Source organism: Cinclus cinclus, chromosome 1, assembly GCF_963662255.1.
Source record: "Cinclus cinclus chromosome 1, bCinCin1.1, whole genome shotgun sequence".
Classification (NCBI taxonomy): Eukaryota; Metazoa; Chordata; class Aves; order Passeriformes; family Cinclidae; genus Cinclus; species Cinclus cinclus.
The window spans coordinates 128,792,816-128,814,550 of record NC_085046.1 but is presented as its reverse complement, the minus strand read 5'-3'; the positions used below and the strand labels follow the sequence as shown (position 1 = coordinate 128,814,550).

General features: G+C 38.8%; 1 protein-coding gene across 2 annotated transcripts; it reads right to left on the bottom strand.

Moving 5' to 3' along the window:
- Nucleotides 1–44: 44 nt before the first annotated feature.
- INTS8 (integrator complex subunit 8) lies at nucleotides 45–21,474 on the bottom strand. Of its 2 annotated transcripts, XM_062490246.1 has the most exons (27): nucleotides 21,307–21,474; nucleotides 19,864–20,038; nucleotides 17,869–18,009; nucleotides 17,373–17,444; nucleotides 16,150–16,201; nucleotides 15,747–15,929; nucleotides 15,052–15,159; nucleotides 14,241–14,396; nucleotides 13,634–13,734; nucleotides 13,156–13,297; nucleotides 11,305–11,375; nucleotides 10,987–11,162; nucleotides 9,992–10,125; nucleotides 9,274–9,384; nucleotides 8,410–8,611; nucleotides 7,739–7,860; nucleotides 6,544–6,728; nucleotides 5,071–5,104; nucleotides 4,353–4,409; nucleotides 4,208–4,269; nucleotides 3,447–3,565; nucleotides 2,209–2,312; nucleotides 1,491–1,541; nucleotides 799–872; nucleotides 658–722; nucleotides 525–568; nucleotides 45–254 (listed from the first exon to the last, which is right to left on the bottom strand). In XM_062490246.1, exons 1-27 carry the CDS (start codon nucleotides 21,434–21,436, stop codon nucleotides 138–140), a joined length of 2,988 nt encoding a protein of 995 aa, XP_062346230.1. In that variant the 5' UTR covers nucleotides 21,437–21,474; the 3' UTR covers nucleotides 45–137. The 2 variants fall into 2 exon arrangements, 1 of the variants encoding a protein (XP_062346230.1); XR_009933070.1 differs by lacking the exon at nucleotides 799–872 and having other exon boundaries at nucleotides 239–254.
- Between the last annotated feature and the right edge of the window lie 261 nt (nucleotides 21,475–21,735).

Genomic DNA, 21,735 nt, shown 5'->3' with positions numbered 1-21,735 from the left:
TAAGATTTCATCTATTTCTAAGAAGAAAGATACGAGACTGTAAATGTTGTACAAAAATTTAAATGAATTTTTAAAAATAAAGTTGTGAAAGATTTTTTCACTTTTGCACATTTTTGTAATAGTCTTCCAGCATTAGCCTAAAAGTAAAGTTTTGCCATTGCTTGAAGAAACTTCTTTTTTCTTCTCTGTGCAGCAAGCTGTAGGACTTCCTCAGGATTGCTGGCATTCAGCTCTGTCTGGCCAATGGCTTTTATCTTGAAACAAAAGAGGAGACACAACCAGCATGAGGCCTTCCAGTAGAGCTGTTTCATTTCAAGGCATTTTCAGCACTAGTTCCAGGGGTGATTTATTTCTATAACTTGCCCTACTACCCCACCCCTACAGCTGCAACTTTATATAAGCACCCAGATTCTAAAACAATTGTGTGACAAAATTAAAACTGGAATTGAAACCACCTTTTCAGAGGTAATTTCAGGGGAAAAAAAAAGACTCTAAAGGAATCCCAGCACCCTGGTTTAACTTACTGCTATCTGCCGCTTGTCTGTCTCGCCTCTTTTGTGGTGGAGATCTGAGGACAAGTCAAGAAAAGTCACTTAAGTAATGGTCTTTTTCCAGCTGTGAACATCCAGCATGTGGGGTATTCCAGCAAAAGGATACATGTCAAGTACTCCAAGATGGTGACATCCCAGATGTATTCATAGTAAGAATCCATGGCATCATGACTGAAAGACACAGTAGGTTAACTGATGCAGTCACATACTGTGTTTAAGCATCTATAATCTCTGTTGAAACATTTACCTGTTCTGTTCCTGCAGTGCCTTAAAAGCAGTTTTATAGTCTACTTCTCTGAGGAACTGGCACAAAATAGCTACCTGTAAGGAAACTCACAGTGATTCTGACAGCATAAATTCCCCACAAACAAACTTTCCACCCATTGCCTTGTTCATTCCACTCCTTTTCTAGACCTAATCTAGACCCTGCTTCCAAGGGCAAGTTCTGAGCAGCTGAACACAGATCATTCTGACATTGACAGTAACAACAGCTAAAAGAAAAAGGGACTTAGATCAGAAGGGATTGACACAGTTCCCAGGTTTCCAAATGCATTTAAGAGCTTTTAAAACAGAGCCCAGTACAAGCGTGCTTACGTCTTGGAGAATGACTGACCCCACAGAACAGCAAATGCACCTGCAGTTATGAAAAACAAGACCAGATTCCCACCAGGACCCTACAGCTACCTTCTCTCTTGAAAAAAAATTTAAATCTACATTATCAGAGAAAAGTAGGACAAAACACCCATACTACTTTTTACATTTCCAATTTTGTGCTTATTTACCTATTAGTTTTGCTCCTGCAACTGCCTAGAAGCAAAGGTAACAAAACCTACTCTACTGCAGATTGAAAGCAAGGTGAATTCAGTCTTTTTTAAAGTTATCCCCTATATAAATATTTCTACACAAATGTTTTAGTTAGTGCCATGTTTCACCTCTTACCTGGGTGTGACAATTGAGTAAAGAGCAACACTTGATCATTCTTTTTATCACCTACAGAAAGGTTAAAAAACAAAACACATTCTAAAATGCTTGTTTTGGAAAACAAACTGCAATTTTTATTAGAGTTTTCTTTTAAATTCAAGGGACCAGTTATAGTTAAATAGCTATCTACATTCTACCACCCCCTAAAAAAACCCAGGCTTTAGCACATACACTGGTGAACTGAGCCTTCATCACTATAGAGATTTCTAGCTCAGTAGGAGACAGATGTTTTCAGCAGCTGGAGCTCAGGTGAGCACTGCTGGTGAGGCAGGGCTGCTGGTCCTGAGTGGGTCTGGCCCCCAGCCCTGCCCAGCACCGTGTGGCTCTGCAGGGAGGAGCTGGGGATGGGCACACCCCACAGTGACTGCTCTGGGTTTTTCCATTTGCTCTCTACTCCACTAGTGTCCCACAGTGCTTTCTCAGCACATAGCTCTGCAGGCTCTATAAACTAACAGAAAAGCCTTCTGTGATTCAGAAAAGGACAAGTCTCAGATTTTCTACAGCTTTCAAGAAAGAAGCTGAAAAAGGACCAATGACCAGGATTCCTAAATGTATCGAGATACAACGCCTCACATGCTACAGCAACGTGTGTGGGCTGGACAGTTTTGTCTCTACAGAGAATCAGGATACTGACTGAATCTAAAGAGAGATTTTTGTAAATCTCACTTTATCTCACCTGGTCTGTGTACACATCTGGTGGCACCATCTTATTAAAGAAGTCTGAGCACACAGCTCCAGCCTGTAGGTAATAGTGAAGGGCTGCTGAATACTGATTAGTTGCTGCCAAGGGAAAAAAGCAAAGTAAGGTCTCAAAAGTAAATACAGCAGTTATTTAGTACTCAGATCAATTGTTTATAGAATTATTCAGATGTTTATCTCACAGCTGAATTCCACTGAGAAAATTACTTGTCTTTCATTGTTTAAAAAGTATGGACACACAAAGTGGTTACACAGTGGTATATGCAAAAACTACACAATCAGGAAAACTAGCACCACAGCAAATTTCTGCCTTTCAGGGATTACTTTTTATGTTTTCAGGTAGTTGATCTAGAATCCATCAACCTCAGAATGGAGCTAAGCACACACAGGGCAGTGAAGGAGTTTAGTTGGTATGAGTGAGAGGAACAGCACTGGTGGCTCAGCACTTCCTCTACTCCCAGTAAGCCCTTCCTGATCTGGGGAGAAGGCAGCAGCCTCCCGGGGCTTGCCCACAGCTGCTGAAATACAGACCACTGCCACTGCTCCAACCACTGCTCTTTCAGGTACCAGCTTTGAGGCTCTCTACATAAATGCCCTCCTGCTGGGATGCTGCTGCACTTTGTACAGTCAATAAACACTGAAAAACAGGTTTATAACGCTGAATCACTCTCCCACATATAACATGACAGCACTGAACACTGGATTAACTCTCACCCTAAAGGTTATAAAGCTGTAGCTATTCCTCATTTACAAACTTCCTCATGCTTCCTCATTTACAAACCCTTGATACTTCCCTATATAAAACACAGATCCTCTCCCCTCTGCTCATCTTGTGGTCCACAGAAGCTGATCTATACATTTAAAAGCAACCACTACTCACAACTTTCCATTCACTTATAAAACACTCAAATGCCATGGGTTTGTACAATTACACCACTCAAGGACCAACTGCACTAGAAAAGTGAAGTTAAGGGTAACTGTTAAAGTTTCCCTTACCCTAAAAGCAAGTCTGCATGATCTATCAGAAGCTCAGTCTATCTGTGGGCTTAGACACCTTCCCAGACAAATCCACCTACACCACTGCCTCTGAAGATTTTAACCTCATGTATCACTTCAACTTCTCTTCATAAAAGGAAATAAAAGGAGGGCTATGTCAAACGAATCTCAGAGCAGCAAGGTACACACATGTTAAACACAGACATTGGTTTCACTTACCAAAATAAATATCTGCCTGAATAATTAACCAGAAGTGGTTGTTTGCATTGATAGTCAAGGCATAGCTGACCAGCTCTTTCACTGTAATAGCTACAGCTTCAAAGTCCACTGACTGAAGACTAAAGGAAAAAAGAAAGAAGAGTAATTCCCAACTTAGTGCTGTTTTTTTAACCACTAATTTGATCACCCATCAAGTCCAAAGCACCTTGCATTAAGTATGAAGCACGAATACCTCCAGAAAAGACCTTATGTTGACTAAGATTACTGTTGTTACAATACAGTAAATCTGACTGAACAAATACTGCCTTCACAGGCTTGAACAAAAAGCCAGAATTAAACCAGATTCTGAGACCCCACCCCACAGAGCCTCTAAATTTCAGTGGAGAAATACAGTTCAACTCAGCCAGAATAAATCTATACATACCATTTGCCACTTCCTATTTTGACTATTATTCACACACAGCTCAAAAATATTACTGATTTCATATTAAAGCATTACATAGTTCACATAGTTACATATAGTTCAGTAAAGCACACAGTTTAAAAAAATTTTTTTTTCTTCTCCTCTTTCTTCTTTCCCATATTTCCATCAGGACCATCAAACTCTCATGAACAAAACTCTCCATGCCCTCAAACCAACCTTCCTAGAGACAGAATGGGGGCAGTGATGCCTTTACATGGAAAAATAACACTAACAGTAACTGGGACCAAACCCATCACATACAGTATTTTGAAAAAAGCGTTTTTCATCATCATCTTACTTGGGGATGGATGAGGGCCAGATAGAAATGTGTTCTGCTGCAATATCATTCACAATGTCTTCCTAAGAAGAAAAAGATGTTACAAGAAATCACAACAAGAAACATTTCAAGAAAACCAAGAAAGACTTTGAAGACATATACTAACCCGAACATTATGAAGCTTGACAAACAGGGACAATATTGTAGTTAGAACCAATGGCTCCTGTAGGGGAGGAAAAAAAAAAAAAAAACAGTACTCCCATGAACTGATGAAACTCCACTTTCTTCTCCAAGCTTTAAAACTATGTAAGAAGTTCCACCATCACTACAGTTTCCTATTGAAATAGGACAATATTTTGTTAAGAGACCTGCAACACAAAGATACTGCAATTATGTTTCTGTAGAAAGTTTTTAATTAATTCAGATTTTCCTGAATAACTCCTTGGATATAAACTTTACATTTGGTTTGACACATCTTTATGTTGTTTCTGTGATTACTACTTAACCTCAAACTTAAGCTAGGTTTACTACAACTTTCTATGCATTTACAAACCGAGAAGCTATAAACAACTTCACTCCTTCTTCTGCTGCTTAGTATGATGCATGGAGAAGCTTCTGTCTCCCTCCAAAAGGAATGCTTTGCTTCGTGACAGCTGCACTAAAATACACTCCCAATGTAAAGATCTCCATCAGAATTCAGGGTAATTTTTTTACAAGCTATTCCATACTGCTGTATGCCAGGTAGCAAATTCAGATGTTTTTCAGCCATACAAAACACCCACATCACTGTTAGATTTTCTGGAATTTAACACAAAAAGTCCAGAAAAATACTACACCAAAAGGAAGTCTTGGTTGCAAACATTTTCAACATCACTGTGACTTACCCGAAGCTTTTTGATGAAGGACAACAGTTCACTCCTAAATTCGGAACACAAATACCCATGTAAGTAATCATTCACAATAAAGAATATATGCACACTTAAAACAAGAACCAATAGAGCAAATTCTTCACCTGCTAACCCTTCACCTCTTAAGTTTACAATTACAGGGCATGTAAATGAAAATGCTCAAGCAGCCCATTTACTTTTAATACAATAAGTAGCATAGTTTACACTAAAAACAGGTTAAATGAGAGGTATGTTCTTCTATCAAGCTATAAAAGGCATGAAAATCACAGAAGTCAACCACTGATTCTAAAAAGGAAACCAATTGAACTGTTCTGCAATTCCCCAAGGTAGGTTTGAAACAATGACCTGCACACTTGCAGAAGAAGGTACACAGTGATAATTTATAATGTACTTTGATTTTCTTATGAACATCAGAAATTGTCACCATGTGACAGTGAAGACAAGGACAGCCTTTGGAAAAGGTTTCACTACTTCTTTTCCATAACAACAACAGGGTCATTGCCCTTTACTATTTGAATCAGAGGGGTCATGAAAGGTTCAGTAATCTGGAGTACACCTGTACTCTTTTTCCTTGCCAGAGTACACAAGTAGAAGCTACAGCACGTTCTACCCTCCCACACCTGCCCCACAGCAGCGTAAGCAAACTCAGATGGCCTTTAGCACACGTTAACCTCATTAGCTCAGGGAAGGCAAAGACACAGACACAAGGTTTGACAGAGACACCCTTCCCAAGGTTCCTATGTGAAAAGTTGTTCACACATGCCAAATGACAACACAATCACACATGCCAAACTGTACCACATCAGACAACTTGTATTTAGGTTCAGACTTTGCAACAGGCCAAATCACTGGACACTGGACAACTCAGAGTCCTGAATCAGTCATTTGAGGCTAAGACTGCCAAGGTGTCTGACAGAGAAAACTCTTGACCTGAATAATTTGATTTTCTTACTCCTTGCAGAGCTTAGCTGAGCTAGAATTTCATTCCAAGACTAAGCATTTAGCTTTAGACTCAGAAACAAAGCTAAGTATAGATACCCATGCTGTGAGCTATGTTCTTGATACAGCTATAAAAGTATAAAACTGATACAGAATAATTCTATTTATATAATATAAAAATAAATAATATATAATTCTAAAGCAGGCACTTCCAGCCCACCAGCTGAACTGCCCTCTAGATGCCATTGACTTCACTGGAAGATCTGCACTGGTTATAATGGGAGCCCAGCTATTCAGTTTCTGCTCAGACAGCTGCCTCTCACACACTCCTTTTCTGCCTCTGAAAATGAAGGTCAACACATCCCTGCTAATACCCAACTCCTACAGCAGACAGGATTTTCACTTAGATCTTTAGCTGCTGCCATCACTCTGACAGTGGAATCCAGACAATTTTTGATGAGAACATGGGATCAAACAAGCCATCTTCAAAAATAATTTTAGAAAACATACCTGTACATAATACCCAGTGTAGACTCCCTGTGTTTAATCAAACTCACTCTTCCATCATTGCCACGTTTGTGCTGGTTGGATACACTGCAGATTTGTACAACCACTTCCCAGAGATCTTTAGCTGTGCGTCGACTTTCTTTAGGACCTGGCAGTTCCTTGCATGTAGCAGCCAGCAACTGGCCCAGCTATGCAATGCAACAGAAGAAATAAAGGAACTAAGGCTTCTCTGCATATCATCTACAGTAAAGGAATTACTGGCACTTAAAACAGCTAAGCAAGTGATTTTAAATTACGAGCTACTAAGCAATGTGACTAAATTTTGCAGCAAAGAACAGTGATGAAGAAGCTGAAAAGTAGGAATTAAACAGAGCATTTTTCCATTTATTAGCTTCCTTGGTGTGTATTTCATTATTACAAGCTCCAGAGAACAAACTTACATACTGCATAAAACCTAAACCCCATAAAATACCATTTTACAAAGACTAGTTCTTTAGACATCACTTAAGTTCCATATAGTAATTAATCTTAACTGAGACTGGCACAATGTTATACAAAAAAGCTGAACCCCAAAGCAGAAATTAGGAAGTATCACAGGTAAGCAGAGTAGGGTAAAAATGAACCAGTTCTGTAATATGACCTGCCTTCTATTCCAGGGCCTAACTGAGAAGTTGAAACATTGCTGTGAAACAATTTTGAAAACATAGTTTCAAATAACGAAGGGATCGAATGTCTCCAAAAATTCAGCATCGTTGTTGGGTAAAAGAATGGAACTCCTACAGTGCATTTGGAACACAAGTATCTTAGGAACAGAAAAGAACTCAGACATTAAACCAGAAATCTGCACACCTCTCATACCTCCTGCACAAATCTAGGCTGAATTCCAGCTGAGGAGAGTATTTCAGGGAAGTGCTACAGCATTTCAATCATGGATCATAACCACACACACCTATGGAACCAACTTTAGCAGGCAGCCAAGATTTCATGTGCTCCTGGAGCACAGCTTCCATGTTTTTTATCAAGTGCTAAACATGCTTGTTGCTTACCCCTACTATGTTCTACTCCATACTTAATTCATTACAGCTACAAAACCTCACACTCTTCAGCAGAAGGGTACTTGCTTTGAAAAGTACAAAATACTTCAACAGAAAAAAGTCAATTACATTTTGAGAAAGCTTCGAGACTGAAGACTTGTTACCTTCACATAAGGATTAGTTTGAACCAGAGGTAATGGAACTTGCATGGTCAAATACTCATTCTCACACCAGTTTAACAGGAAGGCAACACATTCTTCAGCTATAACTTGTCGAAGAGGAATATCTGAAAGGAAAGGGATTCTTTGTTTAACTTTTTTATTTTTGAGAAAACAGTGTTGTAAAATGGTGGTTTATGAAAACAAGCAAATCTCATGCCCTCTAACCAGCTGTTTTTGTTCCACAGCTCACACAGGAAAATATGATGCTTAGCCCTACAAGAAACCTCACCTCTGGAAATCAGAAGCAACAAGGGTTTCATCTAATCAGATGATGTTACTTCTCTCATTGTGAAACCAGGATAAAGCTTTAACAACTAGCAAAACCTTTCAGGTAGAAGTGCAGACATGTTTATCATATTCAAGTCCCTTAAGTGGCACTGAACAGTCCATGTTTAGCACTGCTAGGCATCATGCTTATTTCCAGCTTCCAAAAACTAGTGAAACTTCTAAAGACTTATTAAAAACAGCAACTATGTCAGTGTTGTTTTCCCACTTACATACCTAAGTGGTTAATCTGCAAAGTTGTTTCATTTTGCTGTGGTTTTTTTTACCCCTTGTCTCAAGGTTTGTGCAACACTCTATCCTAGGAAACACAGTAAAAAGGAAAGACCTACCAGGTACTCTCATTTCCAAATATCCTCGGACTCTGCTTACAAGATCAGAAGGAGGACGTTCTCCAGAAACACCAGCTCCAGCTTCGTGAGTGTAAATGTCCAAAAGCAGCATTTCATTCAGCATGACCTGACGGAGCTTTGGAGAAAACTCTGTCACAAGCTCCAAGCAAGCAGCAAAAAGCTGTTTTGCATGGACAAAATCCTGCAATAAAAATTATACGCATTAATGATCCCTAATGATTTCTTAAGGGGAAACAGTACAAGCTAAAGTGCAATCAGCTCTATCCTGGCTGAACCAGCCTTGGCATCCATTAGCATCATAATTGCTCAAGCATCTCACAGTGCCTATTTAAGACTCCTTTGGACTTGCTATTAAGCTTAAGAGTTCCAAATCTTTTGGAAACAAAATAAGGAGTTTAAGCAAAAACATGCAACTACTGGTATATTTGGTACAATTTTGTTTTAGTTGCAGTTCAGCAAATTTGTTAACTACAAGGAAAACAGAACAGCATTCCAATAAATTCCTTATGTAAAACACTTATTCAAAAGAACAGCACTTCATATCAGTAAATCAAATCACCACTGGATTTAAATGCCACATGATTTAGAACAACAAAATCAAAACTTTATATTAAGGAAATTATCTCCAGGCCCAACTCACTGGAAAGCCATTATCTTTGCTCCGCTGATGGAACTTTGAGAGACAGAAATACTTAACCATTATACAACACATGGATCTTGTTACAACACCTCCCTCACCTCCCAAATTTTCAGTTTTTTTTCTAAAAAGGGGCCTTCCAAATTTTCCATTTCATTAAGATTCAATTGTTCAAATCAACCAGTAAGCTCGGATGGCTTGCTCACCTTTATGGCACAGCAGTGTAATCCCTTTGCCATCAGGATGTAGACCAAATCCCTAGTCAGACTGTCTTTGATTCCTAAAATAACATTGCCGTAAACATTTGGTACTTCCCACTGGGAGAGAAACGCATAGGACATTTGCACAGAAACAAGTTTTAGAATTCACATCACTGTTCAAAACACCATAAACAAACCCCAAATACTGAAAATGACTGCCAACTCCTGTCTTTACATCTAATCACAAGTAATGTATGGCTCATTTAGAAATACAATAAAAACACCCAACTACCCTTTGTTCACACTCTGAATATGCAAGAATTAAAAGGAGAAACAAAAAAAAAAAGAGACAATAAATCTTTACTTAAAACAAAAAGTCTTCCTTCTCTCCTGCTCTCACCTTCTAATGACAGAAATTTAAGATAAAACACTAGTTTTAGTCAGAATACTAACACCAAAAGCTATGAAAACATCTTTTCTCATAAGGAAAGTTTGTGATACAGCCAGTAACTCCTTAAAGCAAAGGTTATAGGTTTTGTTGTAATACCCTTCACATAGAACATGAGTTTCGATATGTATCATCATTCTTATTAAATCATCATTATGCAGAGAGGAAAAAGATAAGTCACCCTGAGGATCTATGAGAAAATGTTTATTGCATGCAATATGATACCTAACCATATACTTGAATTATAGTCTCTCCTGACCACAAGAACAAAGTTACCTTATTAGAAATTGTCCAGAATTGGCGTTCTGAGGTCATACCATGCAACTCAATTAGGATCTGACGAATCCTCCAAGGATCCACAGACAGTATGAGCTGATGCTCAAGCTGGCCAATATTGACACTTGCTGAAGCTAGAAGAAAAGCAACCAGGTCTCCAGCACATTTCTTCTCAATGTAAATACTTACAATTCTTCAATATATAACACTTCAATCGGAACATAGCAAGAACAGCAGATACATCATGCTTCCATAGGTCCAGCCATCCTTTTGTGTCCTTCCACAAACACCCTGTGCTACCTTCACCCTGACCTAAAGGGCTGCTTGCAAGCCCCCTTCCTCACTCCAGCAGCCCTAAGTACTCTTGCTATTGCAAAGCAACAGATTCAAGATCTGCATTAAAAGTGTGTTCCTATACTGCCCTAGTGAAAATACACATTGTCTTAACTGTCTATAAGTTACTGCAAGAGTGCATTAGAGCTGAAAAGATAAGTCCTTTCTAGATCCATGTGGCACCTCCTGTTAGTCTTGACTTGTGCAGCTGCACAGACAACCAGCTGTATCAGGAAAATTACTGGTTGAAAAGACCTGTGTTTTACTTTGGTAGGCTTAAAATTTCATTCAGATGGTGCTCCTGGTGACACTCCTGATGCCACTCCAGCTTACCATACATTATTAGTGTATGTAAGTCCAGAGGCAGGGTTCCCTTCCTGAGAACAGCTGTCAGCCACATTTTGCTCAAACCAATGCCATACTCTCCCACTCTGCCACCTAGGATACATTCATCTGAGCCAATTACACTCACTTGAGATACAAGCAAGTAACAGCCACCTTCTTGAACAAGCTGGGCATGCACCAACTAACAACAGGAAGTATTCTCTCTAAAAACATTCTAAACTTTTTTGAGAACAGACCTGCACTTTGCAAGCTCAAGGTTTTCATCATGGAAACAGGGCACTGTCTGGTCAAAAGTAAATGAAAACACTGAAAATTACCTGGGATATCATAAAAAGAAGTCACAGGTTTTGTGCACAGATTGACTCGAGGAGATCTCTTCCGCATTTGGTCAATGAGCAGCTTCCGCTCATCATCTTTCAGCAGTTTTATGAAAAGCTCATGAGATGAAATCATGAAGACAAACTGAAGATCTTCCATGCCCAAACACAAGTTTCTAAACAAATAAAAATGTCAGTACATAAAAGCAGAAAAAAAAAGTGCTTATTTTTCCAGTTACAAGTTCTTGAAATATTTATTGTGCTGTATTACATTGCTTACAAAGTGCAAATTCCTATTGTCTTAGTATGGGTACATACTTGAGAAATGCTGCCATTCTTCTCTTCAATTCTTCAGAAGCATTTTCCAACTTTATTGACCCTGAACAAACCTGGAACATTTATAATATTTAGTTACAGCCAGTGTTACTGAACAGCTCTCTGTCTCACTAGTAGTAATAGCCAGTAAACCTCTATCTCAAGTGAGGCAACAAATTTACAGAATCATGGGATGGTTTGGGTTGGAAGAGACCTTAAAGATCATCCAGTTCTAAAAGCCCTGCCATGGGCAGGGCCACCTTTCACTAGACCAGATTGCTTAAAGCCCCATGCAGTCTGGTCTTGAACACTACCAGGGATGGGGCATCCACAGCTACTCTGGGTAACCTGTTCCAGTGCCTCACCACCCTCACTGTAAAAGATTTCTTCCTAATATTTAATCTAAACCTGACACTTTCAGTTTGAACCTATTACCTTTGTCCTATTCCACAGCAAAATGCAAAAATCCCTCTCCAGTTTTCTTCCAGTCCCCTCTAGGTACCTGAAGGTGCCCCAAAATCCCCTTGGAGCCTTTACTTCTCCAGGCTCAACAACCCCAACTCTTCTGGCCTGTCTGTTGTTTTTACTTTGTAGAGCAATTTTTGAATCTGCTCAAGTGCTGTTGCATGGGAACTAAGAGCAGCATTGCTGGGTGGTTCCCCTAATTCACCTGGAATCAAACCAGTATTTGTAGTGCTCTGTGTAACTCTGTCATTCTGTTACTCTGTTACTCTAATTGTAGAGATGAGACCAGCTCTCAAGGGTTTCTTGTAAGCCAAAGAAAGTAAGGTAAGATTTGACTGACAAAGCTTGGTAAAGAAATCTCAGTGCAACTGGGTGAAATAAGAGTGTCACTGAAATAAACCTGATAAAAGCTATTGCCATCACATATGGATCAGTTTCCTTCAACCTGTATACAAGACAGGATGTTTCAGACAACTGTGATCTTCCCTCAAAGATAATCCACATTCCTTTTTCCTCTGTATACCTCTGGTATACAGAAGCACTGATGCTGAGTGCCAACTATCAGTCAGCCTCACAAGGTAATTCAGCACATGAGTTTAAAAATTAAGTATTTCTAATTGCAAAATAGTAAGATTCACTAGGACTTGGGTGTTTTTTTAAGCCAGCAGTTGAAAAATAACTAGATAGTTGAATTTGTCAGCTTGCAAGAATTTTTTAGATGTATGTTTCAGTCCTAATATGAGCATTTGATGCAAGCTTTTACTTGATATGCAGTAGAGAGTACTGTCAGTTAATTTTTGCCACATACTTGAAGAGACAAGGAAAAGAACTAGGCTCTAATTAATAAGAGACATTAAAATAACAGCAAAGCAATAAAAGGATTAAGTTTAGTTTAAGCAGTAACAGTTTCCTAAAAAGCTTCACTAAGAGTAACAGTGTAGGTCTCACACATAACAGTAACTCAGGATCACTTTATCATATGCTAACTTCTACAACAAAGCTGGAAACGGAAAACCCTCTTTCATGGGTACTTCTTGTACTCATTCTCTCTGTCTTGGAGAATTTGATTCTTTGTTCCACAAAAACAAATACTCAGCAATATCTCCATATAATTTAACAATGTCAGGAATAGCAGCGATTTCAAATACAAGCTGAAGTAACAGCTCACCACTGGATCCTCCCCAACAGATGGAAACAGAGCTATCAACAATAGATACAGAACTGATCACTGAGTGGAACTATAACTGCAAACAAGTTGAATAATGTTTGAGAAGTTACCCTTCTCTGCCTCAGAAATCTGAGCATCACTTGCAATAATAACAGTTATGCTGGGAAAGAAATCTCTCACTAAATACCATTTTCACTTCTAATTTTAGATTAATGTTTTACCTCCAGAAGGAAGTCTATTTTCTCTTTGCTGGGTTTCAGGAACAGTTGACAGAACTGAATATCAATTATTCGACCTTGTAATACATCGCAGACCGTGTTGCACACACAGACTTTGAAACAAACTTCATCCAGAGCATCATTCCTGCATGAACACAAAACTGAAGATCACAGGATAGCTCTGACAAACAAAGAGTGGTATCACAGCAGGTGGAAAAAAAAAAATTTAAGAATCAGTAAAGTGATTAACTGTTAATACTCATTATGTTTTTCCTACATATGGCCACAGTGAGATCCAACTAAGGAGCTGTGGTATGATGTAAAATTTCATTTACACCATTGCTAATAGAAATGAAGGCTGAAGTTTCTTGGATGTAAGTATTTTGTTGTTAAAAGATTTTACATACTTTCCACAAAAGACATAACTAATGAAAACTGCCCTTCATAATCACTGAACATTGATGATTATTGAATGTCTCACCCTTGCTGAGCTTTTTGGAAGAGTTCTCTGAGCACTGATAGTCTGAACTGTTCAGGTAAACTGAGGGTTAGGTTATCTTCAAGGAATATCTTCACTAAGTCCTGTAACAAAACCACAGTTGGAACAGTCAATGCATAATCCAAAAGAAACAGACAGAAAATTATTTTATCTGGTAAAAATGATCAAACTAAGAAGCAGCTCACATCCATATTTAATACTAAAATTCACTGAACAACTAAAAAGGAATCAAGTAACAAAAAAATTTCTCTATCATCAGAAAAAAACAAAGAAAAACCCACAAAAAACCAGAACAAATTTGCACATTTAAGTATCAGCACTCCCTGAAACCCAAATAATTAGAATCTACCTGAAAATCCCTTATCTCAGATAGCAGGAATTATTTACCATTGTGCGGAATCCAAGCTATTTTAATCTAATGTGTACCAGATTATGTTATATTCCTAAACACATATGATTTAAACCAGTATGTTAATGGTTAAATTACCACTTAAAATTTCTTAAAATCCATACCAGTTCAAATAGAATCATCCACACAGAACAGTAAGAAAACCCCTCAAACATACATGGGTTTATTTAGACATCCTACCTGATATTTGCCAGATTTCATACAGCTGTGGATTTGACTATAAGGAGTTGCCTGTTGAGACGCATCATCAGAAGATGAGGTAAGAACTTCACAAGCTTGACAATACCCAGCTAACCGTTCTTCATCTATGGTAAAATGAAGTGATGATGAGCCATTCTAAAAAGTAAGAGTTACATGAGATCTTAGCAGTTGAAGTATTATGAAACATGTGTTCGATTCAGAAACAGAGACTCACAATTTCCCCAAGTAACAGCCAAAGAACAAAAGAATGCGCATGTACACATTTCATTCAAATAAAAACTGGAGTTCTGAGGTTTTGGAAATATAAATATGAAGCAAAAGAAAAAAGGAAGCATACCTTACTTATAAATTAAGATGTATTTTTTCAAAAGGTCAGACCATAGGCAATCTGATTTCCACAGGAAAGTTAGATTAAAAAAAAAAAAAATAGGAAGTGCTGTATGGTTACCTTCCTCAAAAACATATCACCACCATGGACACAGGATGTACTGCTCAGTCGTGTTACTATTAGCACTGGAGATGTTTCTGCATTTTTTGCACCAATACAATTTGTGTAAAAGACTATTCATTACAAAATGTAGAACAAAGGAGCAATATACTGCAATCTATTAATATAATTTCAAACCAGACACAATGTGAAAAAAAAAATTACTGTCAAAACTTCAGGAAGTTTCATTAAAATCTCTGTGTACCGTTAAGAGTTATTAAACTGCTAAAGAAGGACGCAATAATTTAGACAAGTTTTTTTTACAGAAGAGTTGAATGCACATGTTAAAAGAACACTTGTTACCTTTGCAATCAACTCCTTTGTTTTGAAAAACTTTTCCTTTGCCTTTTCATGAACAGCTGCATTTGTAGATCCTTGTTGGAAATAGATGGCACCCAAATCATAGCAAACCTGCAAACAGCACTGGTATCACACACACAGTCTTGGACATCAAGTTTCAAGTCAAGATTAAGTATCAGCATCAGCTCAAATGTTGCATGTACTTTAGACTATTCCTATTTTTATCTAGTTTACCAACATACACTGCACACCTTACTCTTCATACTTCAACTGCTTCCTCTTTAACTGCAATCTCAGTCTGAGTAATTCTGCATAAGCATTACAAAATTAAAGAACGATTTTCCCATAATCATTGAGTACAATGCAGCAAACTGTTCTCACCATATAATAATCAGTTATTTCAGGGGATTGAGGGGGAGAAAGTGAGGTTGGTGGGAAGCCACAATATTTACAATGATTTAAAAAAGTTCTATTAATGTAAAAATGAAGCCAGCATTATTTCATTGCTTTACACAAAAAAAAAAACCCAAACCAAACCAACCAACCAAAAACTCACAAACAAACGAACAAGAAAACCCCCAAAACAACACAGAGAACATCTGTAGAAAAATACTGCAATTTACCTCGATATTATTACTTAACACTTTTTCTAAAGAAACAGATATAAACTCGAAGCTTTAGTACAAAATGTGAGCTACCTGGCATTGTATCTCCTCTGCACTGATTTTCAGTCCAGCTGTGGAACTCTCTGTTTCTCCATTCACCATACCAGGTTCCATGGCCAATAAATCCAGAGTTCTTATAGTATGGACATAAAGATCTTTGTTCAGTTTAAGTGCTCCTTCTAGAACCAGGATGGAATCAGCAGCCTGCTCCTTCAACTGTAATAATTTAAATAATTAAAATAATTAACTTCTTGGTTTTCAGTTTAATTCTGGGTTTAAGTTAATGCTACAATTTTAACAGTCCAGTAAAGTACTTTTAAAAAGTCCTTAAACAATTGTTCTATGCCATGTAGAATTGGCTTTTGTATTTCTTGTACAATAAAGAAATTCATATTTATATATAAATTTGAACAAAAATAAGGGAAAAGAGGCTCACCACTTTCAAAATATTTTCAGTTAGTTCCTTTTCTTGCTGAATGTGATTCATACTGCAAGTTAAACACAAGAAGTAAAGAGTTCAATTATTAGGCAGATCTGTACCTTATTTTATTTAATGTTATTTTATTCTTTCAATAGCTTGATTTTGCTTCACTACATTTTGAATATCATTATGCAGGACCACTGACTGCTCTTATCTATCTGTATTTGAAATACAGAACTATATAATGAAAAGCTAGTTTTGTATGAGAATGTGGTTCAATAAAACAAAAAGCTGCAAAGTTATCATTGCCTTTTTTTAAGATCAGATTGCTAATGCCAATTCAATAGGAAAACAATAAAGGAAGCTTCCACAGCCTCAAGTCTCATGAAGCTTCAACATATAAATCTTCTCATACATGTCAGGGGCAGAAGTGTGTTCACATGTTTACATAAAAAATTAGAAGTATTTAAAAATTCTTTTCCCACACAGATTTTTTTTTTAGAATTCAGACTCTGATACATATAGGACAAGATAATATTTATAGTAAAATAAGGAAGATAAGTATGTTTAATCAACACATTTAACAGACTCTCTCAAACAAGTATGGTCTAATGCTTAAGTATAAAATTAATATAAAACATATGAAAAGCATCACTTAGATATAGATACTTCCAATAGAAGTAGACAGATACTTTTGCAGAAATCTGTAACATAAAAGTCAGGGACATGTTGTTACTAAAGCCTTACAGTTTCTAGAAGGCAAAATGCAAAACTGATTTTCAATTACAAATTATTGCCTAATAAAGCAAATGAAAATACTTTATTATTTCTTAGGTTATCATACAAAATACCTCAAACTGGTGTAATAAAAACAACCATAATACACAAGATACTCTAAGTTAGGGATGCAAAAGAATGCAAGAAATGTACCTTATCTAAACTTGAACATAAACATTCTGCCAAGGCAAATTGTCATCTCCCTTCCTCCCATGATTTTCCCTGCCATGACAAAGTCACAGAGACTATAACATGGACAGAGTGGAACAAGAGACAAGTATATGTATCAAGTGTGTCTGACAGGAAAGCGAGAATATACTTGAAATAAATCCAAGTTTCCCATGTTACAACTAGACATTGGAAGCAACTGTATGTTATTAACATGATTTAATCCACTTAGAAATTACATTCCTGACTATAAAATACCCATGACATCCAAATGAATTATTTCTGTAACTTACACATTTAACTGTGGTGGACCAGGTTTCACTTGCTTTACAGGAAAACTACTTTGAACGATGGTCCTTATGGCCCTACATAGGGGAAAAAAATAAGCAAAGAATGGTATTAGCCTCACAAGTGCAGTAAGCAGATTACAGGCTTCTTGATAATTGCAGTTTGCCATTTCAGAAACGTTACACCATTAGAATACGTCCTTTACTCAAGAGCACGTTTAGCAGTTAAGAAATGCTCTTATGTCTATAAGAAAGCTGAAAGACAAAGATTTTTATATTTGTAAGGAGAGATTTCAAATCACTATATTGACTATTTTCTAGGGAAGAAAACCAGCTCTAGAACAGCTTTTCAGACTCAGTTCCTTCACTATAACCAAGCAACAGATCACAATATTTATTAGTACTTTAGGATTCTTTCTCCTTCTATGTACAATTATACAGATAAAAGAAAACACCGCTTTGTTCTATGATGATTTTATATTATTGCCTTGTAGTAGTTTACCATCTGTTGTAGAGTAGTATTGCCATTGCAGTGGTTGGGGGTAAGCTGGACAGATCTACATCCACATGTTTAGTTCCTGGGGGAACTTTACTGATACACAGTAGTTCATTCAGTAGCATGTTCAATACAGGAACAGACAAGCTACGAAAAAATAAGAGAGAGAGCATCAGACACTTCATAGAGTACATCTACCTATGGAATGTTAAACAATATACACTACTATTCAATACTGGATTATTACTTAACATCACATGGATGTTTATTCAGCATTTGAGATCAGGTATGTAAAGCAGTTACCAGTATTAGCTGCATAAATTAAGTGGATAGGCCCAAGCAGTAGTTCAGCTGCCCTAACAGCTGAACTTCTACTGTGAACCACTGCATTAGCCCACACAGGCACCTTACCAGAATAATCAGTCACCTGTAACAGCATGACCCAGCTAATAATAAGTTCTTTCAAAGCAGCTCCAGATCATACTCCCTGAAGGCAAACAATCCCATTTCCATCACAAATGAAATTTCACTCACATGAAGTAAACAGTGAAGCTAAGGCCAGGAACTTTATTAATAGAGATAAGTAAAATATACCTTAGCTGGGACAGAACTCTTTAATAAAATAAAACATGCAGGCTGGACTGCACTGCTCCAAGCTTTTGTGGTATAATTTAACACAACTAAAATACTATTACTAATTTAGACATTATTTGAAATTAGACCAGCTACTGCCAAAGTACCTTTGATCTTGTGAAAAATGTGCATTCTTTGCAAGCAATATTGAAAACAAGCAGCAAAACTACACTTCTGGCAGCTAAAACCAGGATTTCCATTTAATAAACTTTAGGTCTTGTGTTCTATCAGAAGCATTCTACAAGGAACAGGTGAGAGAGTTGGGGGTATGTAGCCAGAAGAAAAGAAGGCTTATCATTCTCTACAGCTCTCCAAAAGGAGGTTGTAGCAAGTGAGTGGTCAGTCTCTTCTCCCAGGAAAGTGACAGGATGAGAGGAAATGGCCTCAAGTTGTGCCAGGGGAAGTTTAGACTGAATTTCAGGAAAAGTTTTCACCAAATGGGTGGTCAGGCATTGAAACAGACAGCCCAGGGAAGTGGTTGAATCACCACCATACCCTGAAGGTATTTAAATTATATGCAGATATGGCAATTAGGGACATGGTTTAGTGGCAGACTTGGCAGTGTCAGATTAACAGTTGGCCTCAATGATCTTAAAGCACCTTTCCAGCCTAAATGATTCTACAACTCCATGCAAGTTAGAAACAGGGCAATTATTGCCCCTTAAGATTCTACATTAAATTACAGATAAAGGAGGAAAGAGACCTGTGTGAATACAGAACTCCTGCCATACTTAAGTGTAAGCAAGAATTGCCAGGACACAATCCTGTGCCATGTGTTCTGCGTGATCCTGCTTGAGCAGGGAGGTTGGACCAGATGACCACTGTGGTTCTTTCCAACTGTACCCATCCTGTGATTCTGTGAAGTGCAGCTCCCTAATGTGCACTGCCAAAGGGAAGTACTGTTCTAGCTCATCAGACCATTCTTCAGCTGAAATTTCTAAAGGAAAGATGCAAAGCTGGGATTTGTCTATTTCAACCACAATCACTTCAGTGATCTAGTTCACAGATATATGGAGTTCTTCACATCAACAAAATTGGAGCAAGACCTCCAATTTCAAGCATGCCAGAATGATGAAACTTACACTAGCTTTGTCACTGAAGAAAACATAACCCCCAATTCATCTTTATGAAGCTTACATGTACATACCTTAATGTCTAAGACATGCTATTTTTCCTCTGTTTATTTTTACTGTCGATTTGTTCAGACACACTGCCTATATCAAAACTGTTTCCTAAATTACAGCTACAATAAAACTTGACTTCAACTGGCACAACCAAAAGGGAGCAAGACAGATATCCATTTTTCAAAATAAGTATCTCAAGCCACTTCAATTTAGTAAACTTAGCATGAAGATGTACAGACTATACCTTTTTTCTAATACATCCAAATCCCACTTCAGATGAGCAGCAACTTTGAGAGCAAGAAGTTTCAGAATGCGGTTTCTTTTGTTGTCAGGTGGTGGCTGGACTTGGTTCTGTTCGTTCACTGATGGTTTTGAAGCTTGTTCCAAGAACTGAACAATCAGCTGCACAGGTGGCGGGTCTGCAAAAAACACAGCTGCTCCTCAAATTCTTTGTAAGCCCAGAGATTTTTTTTTTCCCCCCAGCTATGAACACGGTTCTTTTATCCATGGTGTTTATAGTGCTGTCATTGCTACCTGGTAGATTTTAATCCCAAATGGTGTCCTGCATGGGCTGACTCAAATCAGACTATTAACATATCTTTGTTTAACATTAAAGTTCACTTGGCCATGGTAACTATATTCTCACCCTTTTATTTGTTTTCACTATTTTGCATTAATTATGCTTCAATACTTTTGAATCTACTGAAAATAAATGCTGCCTAATGAAATCACAAGTGAACTGTTGTAAAAACTATATATCTACTTATAATTCTTCTCTGCACATAAAGTATACTTACAAGCAATCGCTACTACTTCTGAACACATTTAGAAAATACTTCGAGATTTGTTAAAAAAACAGCATCAAAAAAGCATCCCAGTGTCTCCTTTCCAATAAGGCAGCCAACACCTTTGAGTGGTTTTGAAAAGAGGCCAAACCGTATCTCTTATACTCTCACTGAACTTCGTGAAACACAAAATGAGTATTAACAATTTACTTAATCAATTACAAAAGAGAGTATAAAATCTAAGTGTAGATCTAAGCATAAGATCTAAAATAGATTATGCTTAATTTGACTTTTTGTAGAGGCAACAGTGGCCCAGGTTTTCCTGTTTCCTCCACCTCATCGCAGAATTCAGGTACTGAAACAGATGAGTACCACTTACGACTGTCTAAAGATCAGCTACTTTTAAATATGGTCACTTTCTTATAATACATCAGACGAGATTTCTATTTATTCCGGGTCCAGAGAGCAATTTCGGCACTGAACCTTTCGGAGGACTTCAGCTCCTGCCACTAACAAGCCTCCAAAGGGAGAAAACCAAACCAGCAGCGAACAGCAATGATGCTCACGAGCAGCGCTTCCCACCGAACAAACAACACTTCCGCACACAACATTCACATATGCGAAAGGAAAAGCGATCTACCACACAAGAAAACAGAGAAATGAAGTTATTAAACAGGAAAGATAATGCGAATTGAGAATATCCGCATTATTGCCGGGGGTAAATGCAGCCGCACGGCCGCGGGCAATGCCCGGCTCCCTCTGCCCCCGCTCCCAGCACCGCAGCAGAGCCCCTGCACCGACACCTCAGAGCCCCCGGAACGACCCCGCCCCAGCAGGGGCCGGGCAGCGGGGCCGGGCCGAACCCGAGGCCGCGGGGAGGCGACGGCCAGCAGGGCACGCACCGGGAGAAGGCTTCTGCAGGTGCTGCTCCAGCAGCGCCTCCTCCAGCACGAACTCGAACCACGACGTCTGCGGCGGCGTGCATGGCCGGCTGGAAGTGGCGGCTTCCCGGTCCGCCGCCTCCGCGCTCATGCCGGCCGCTCGGCAGGGACCCCGCGCGGCCCGCCCGGCACCGCGGCCACCGGCGCTGCACAAGATGGCCGCCGGGCCCGGCCCCTGGGAGGCGGCCCGCGCGGGGCCCCGCCCGCCAGCAGCGCCGCCCTGCGGAGCGGCCGCGGGTTCGCGGCCGGGCGCTGCCAGCGCGGCTGGGCGGGCCTGGCGGCTGAAAGGCCCTGACGGCGGAAAGGCCCTGACGGCTCCCCTGTGGAATCGGTGGTTTTCTTTCCGAAGTCACTAGTTCGACGCGTATGCCCCGCAGCCGCCCCTCTGCC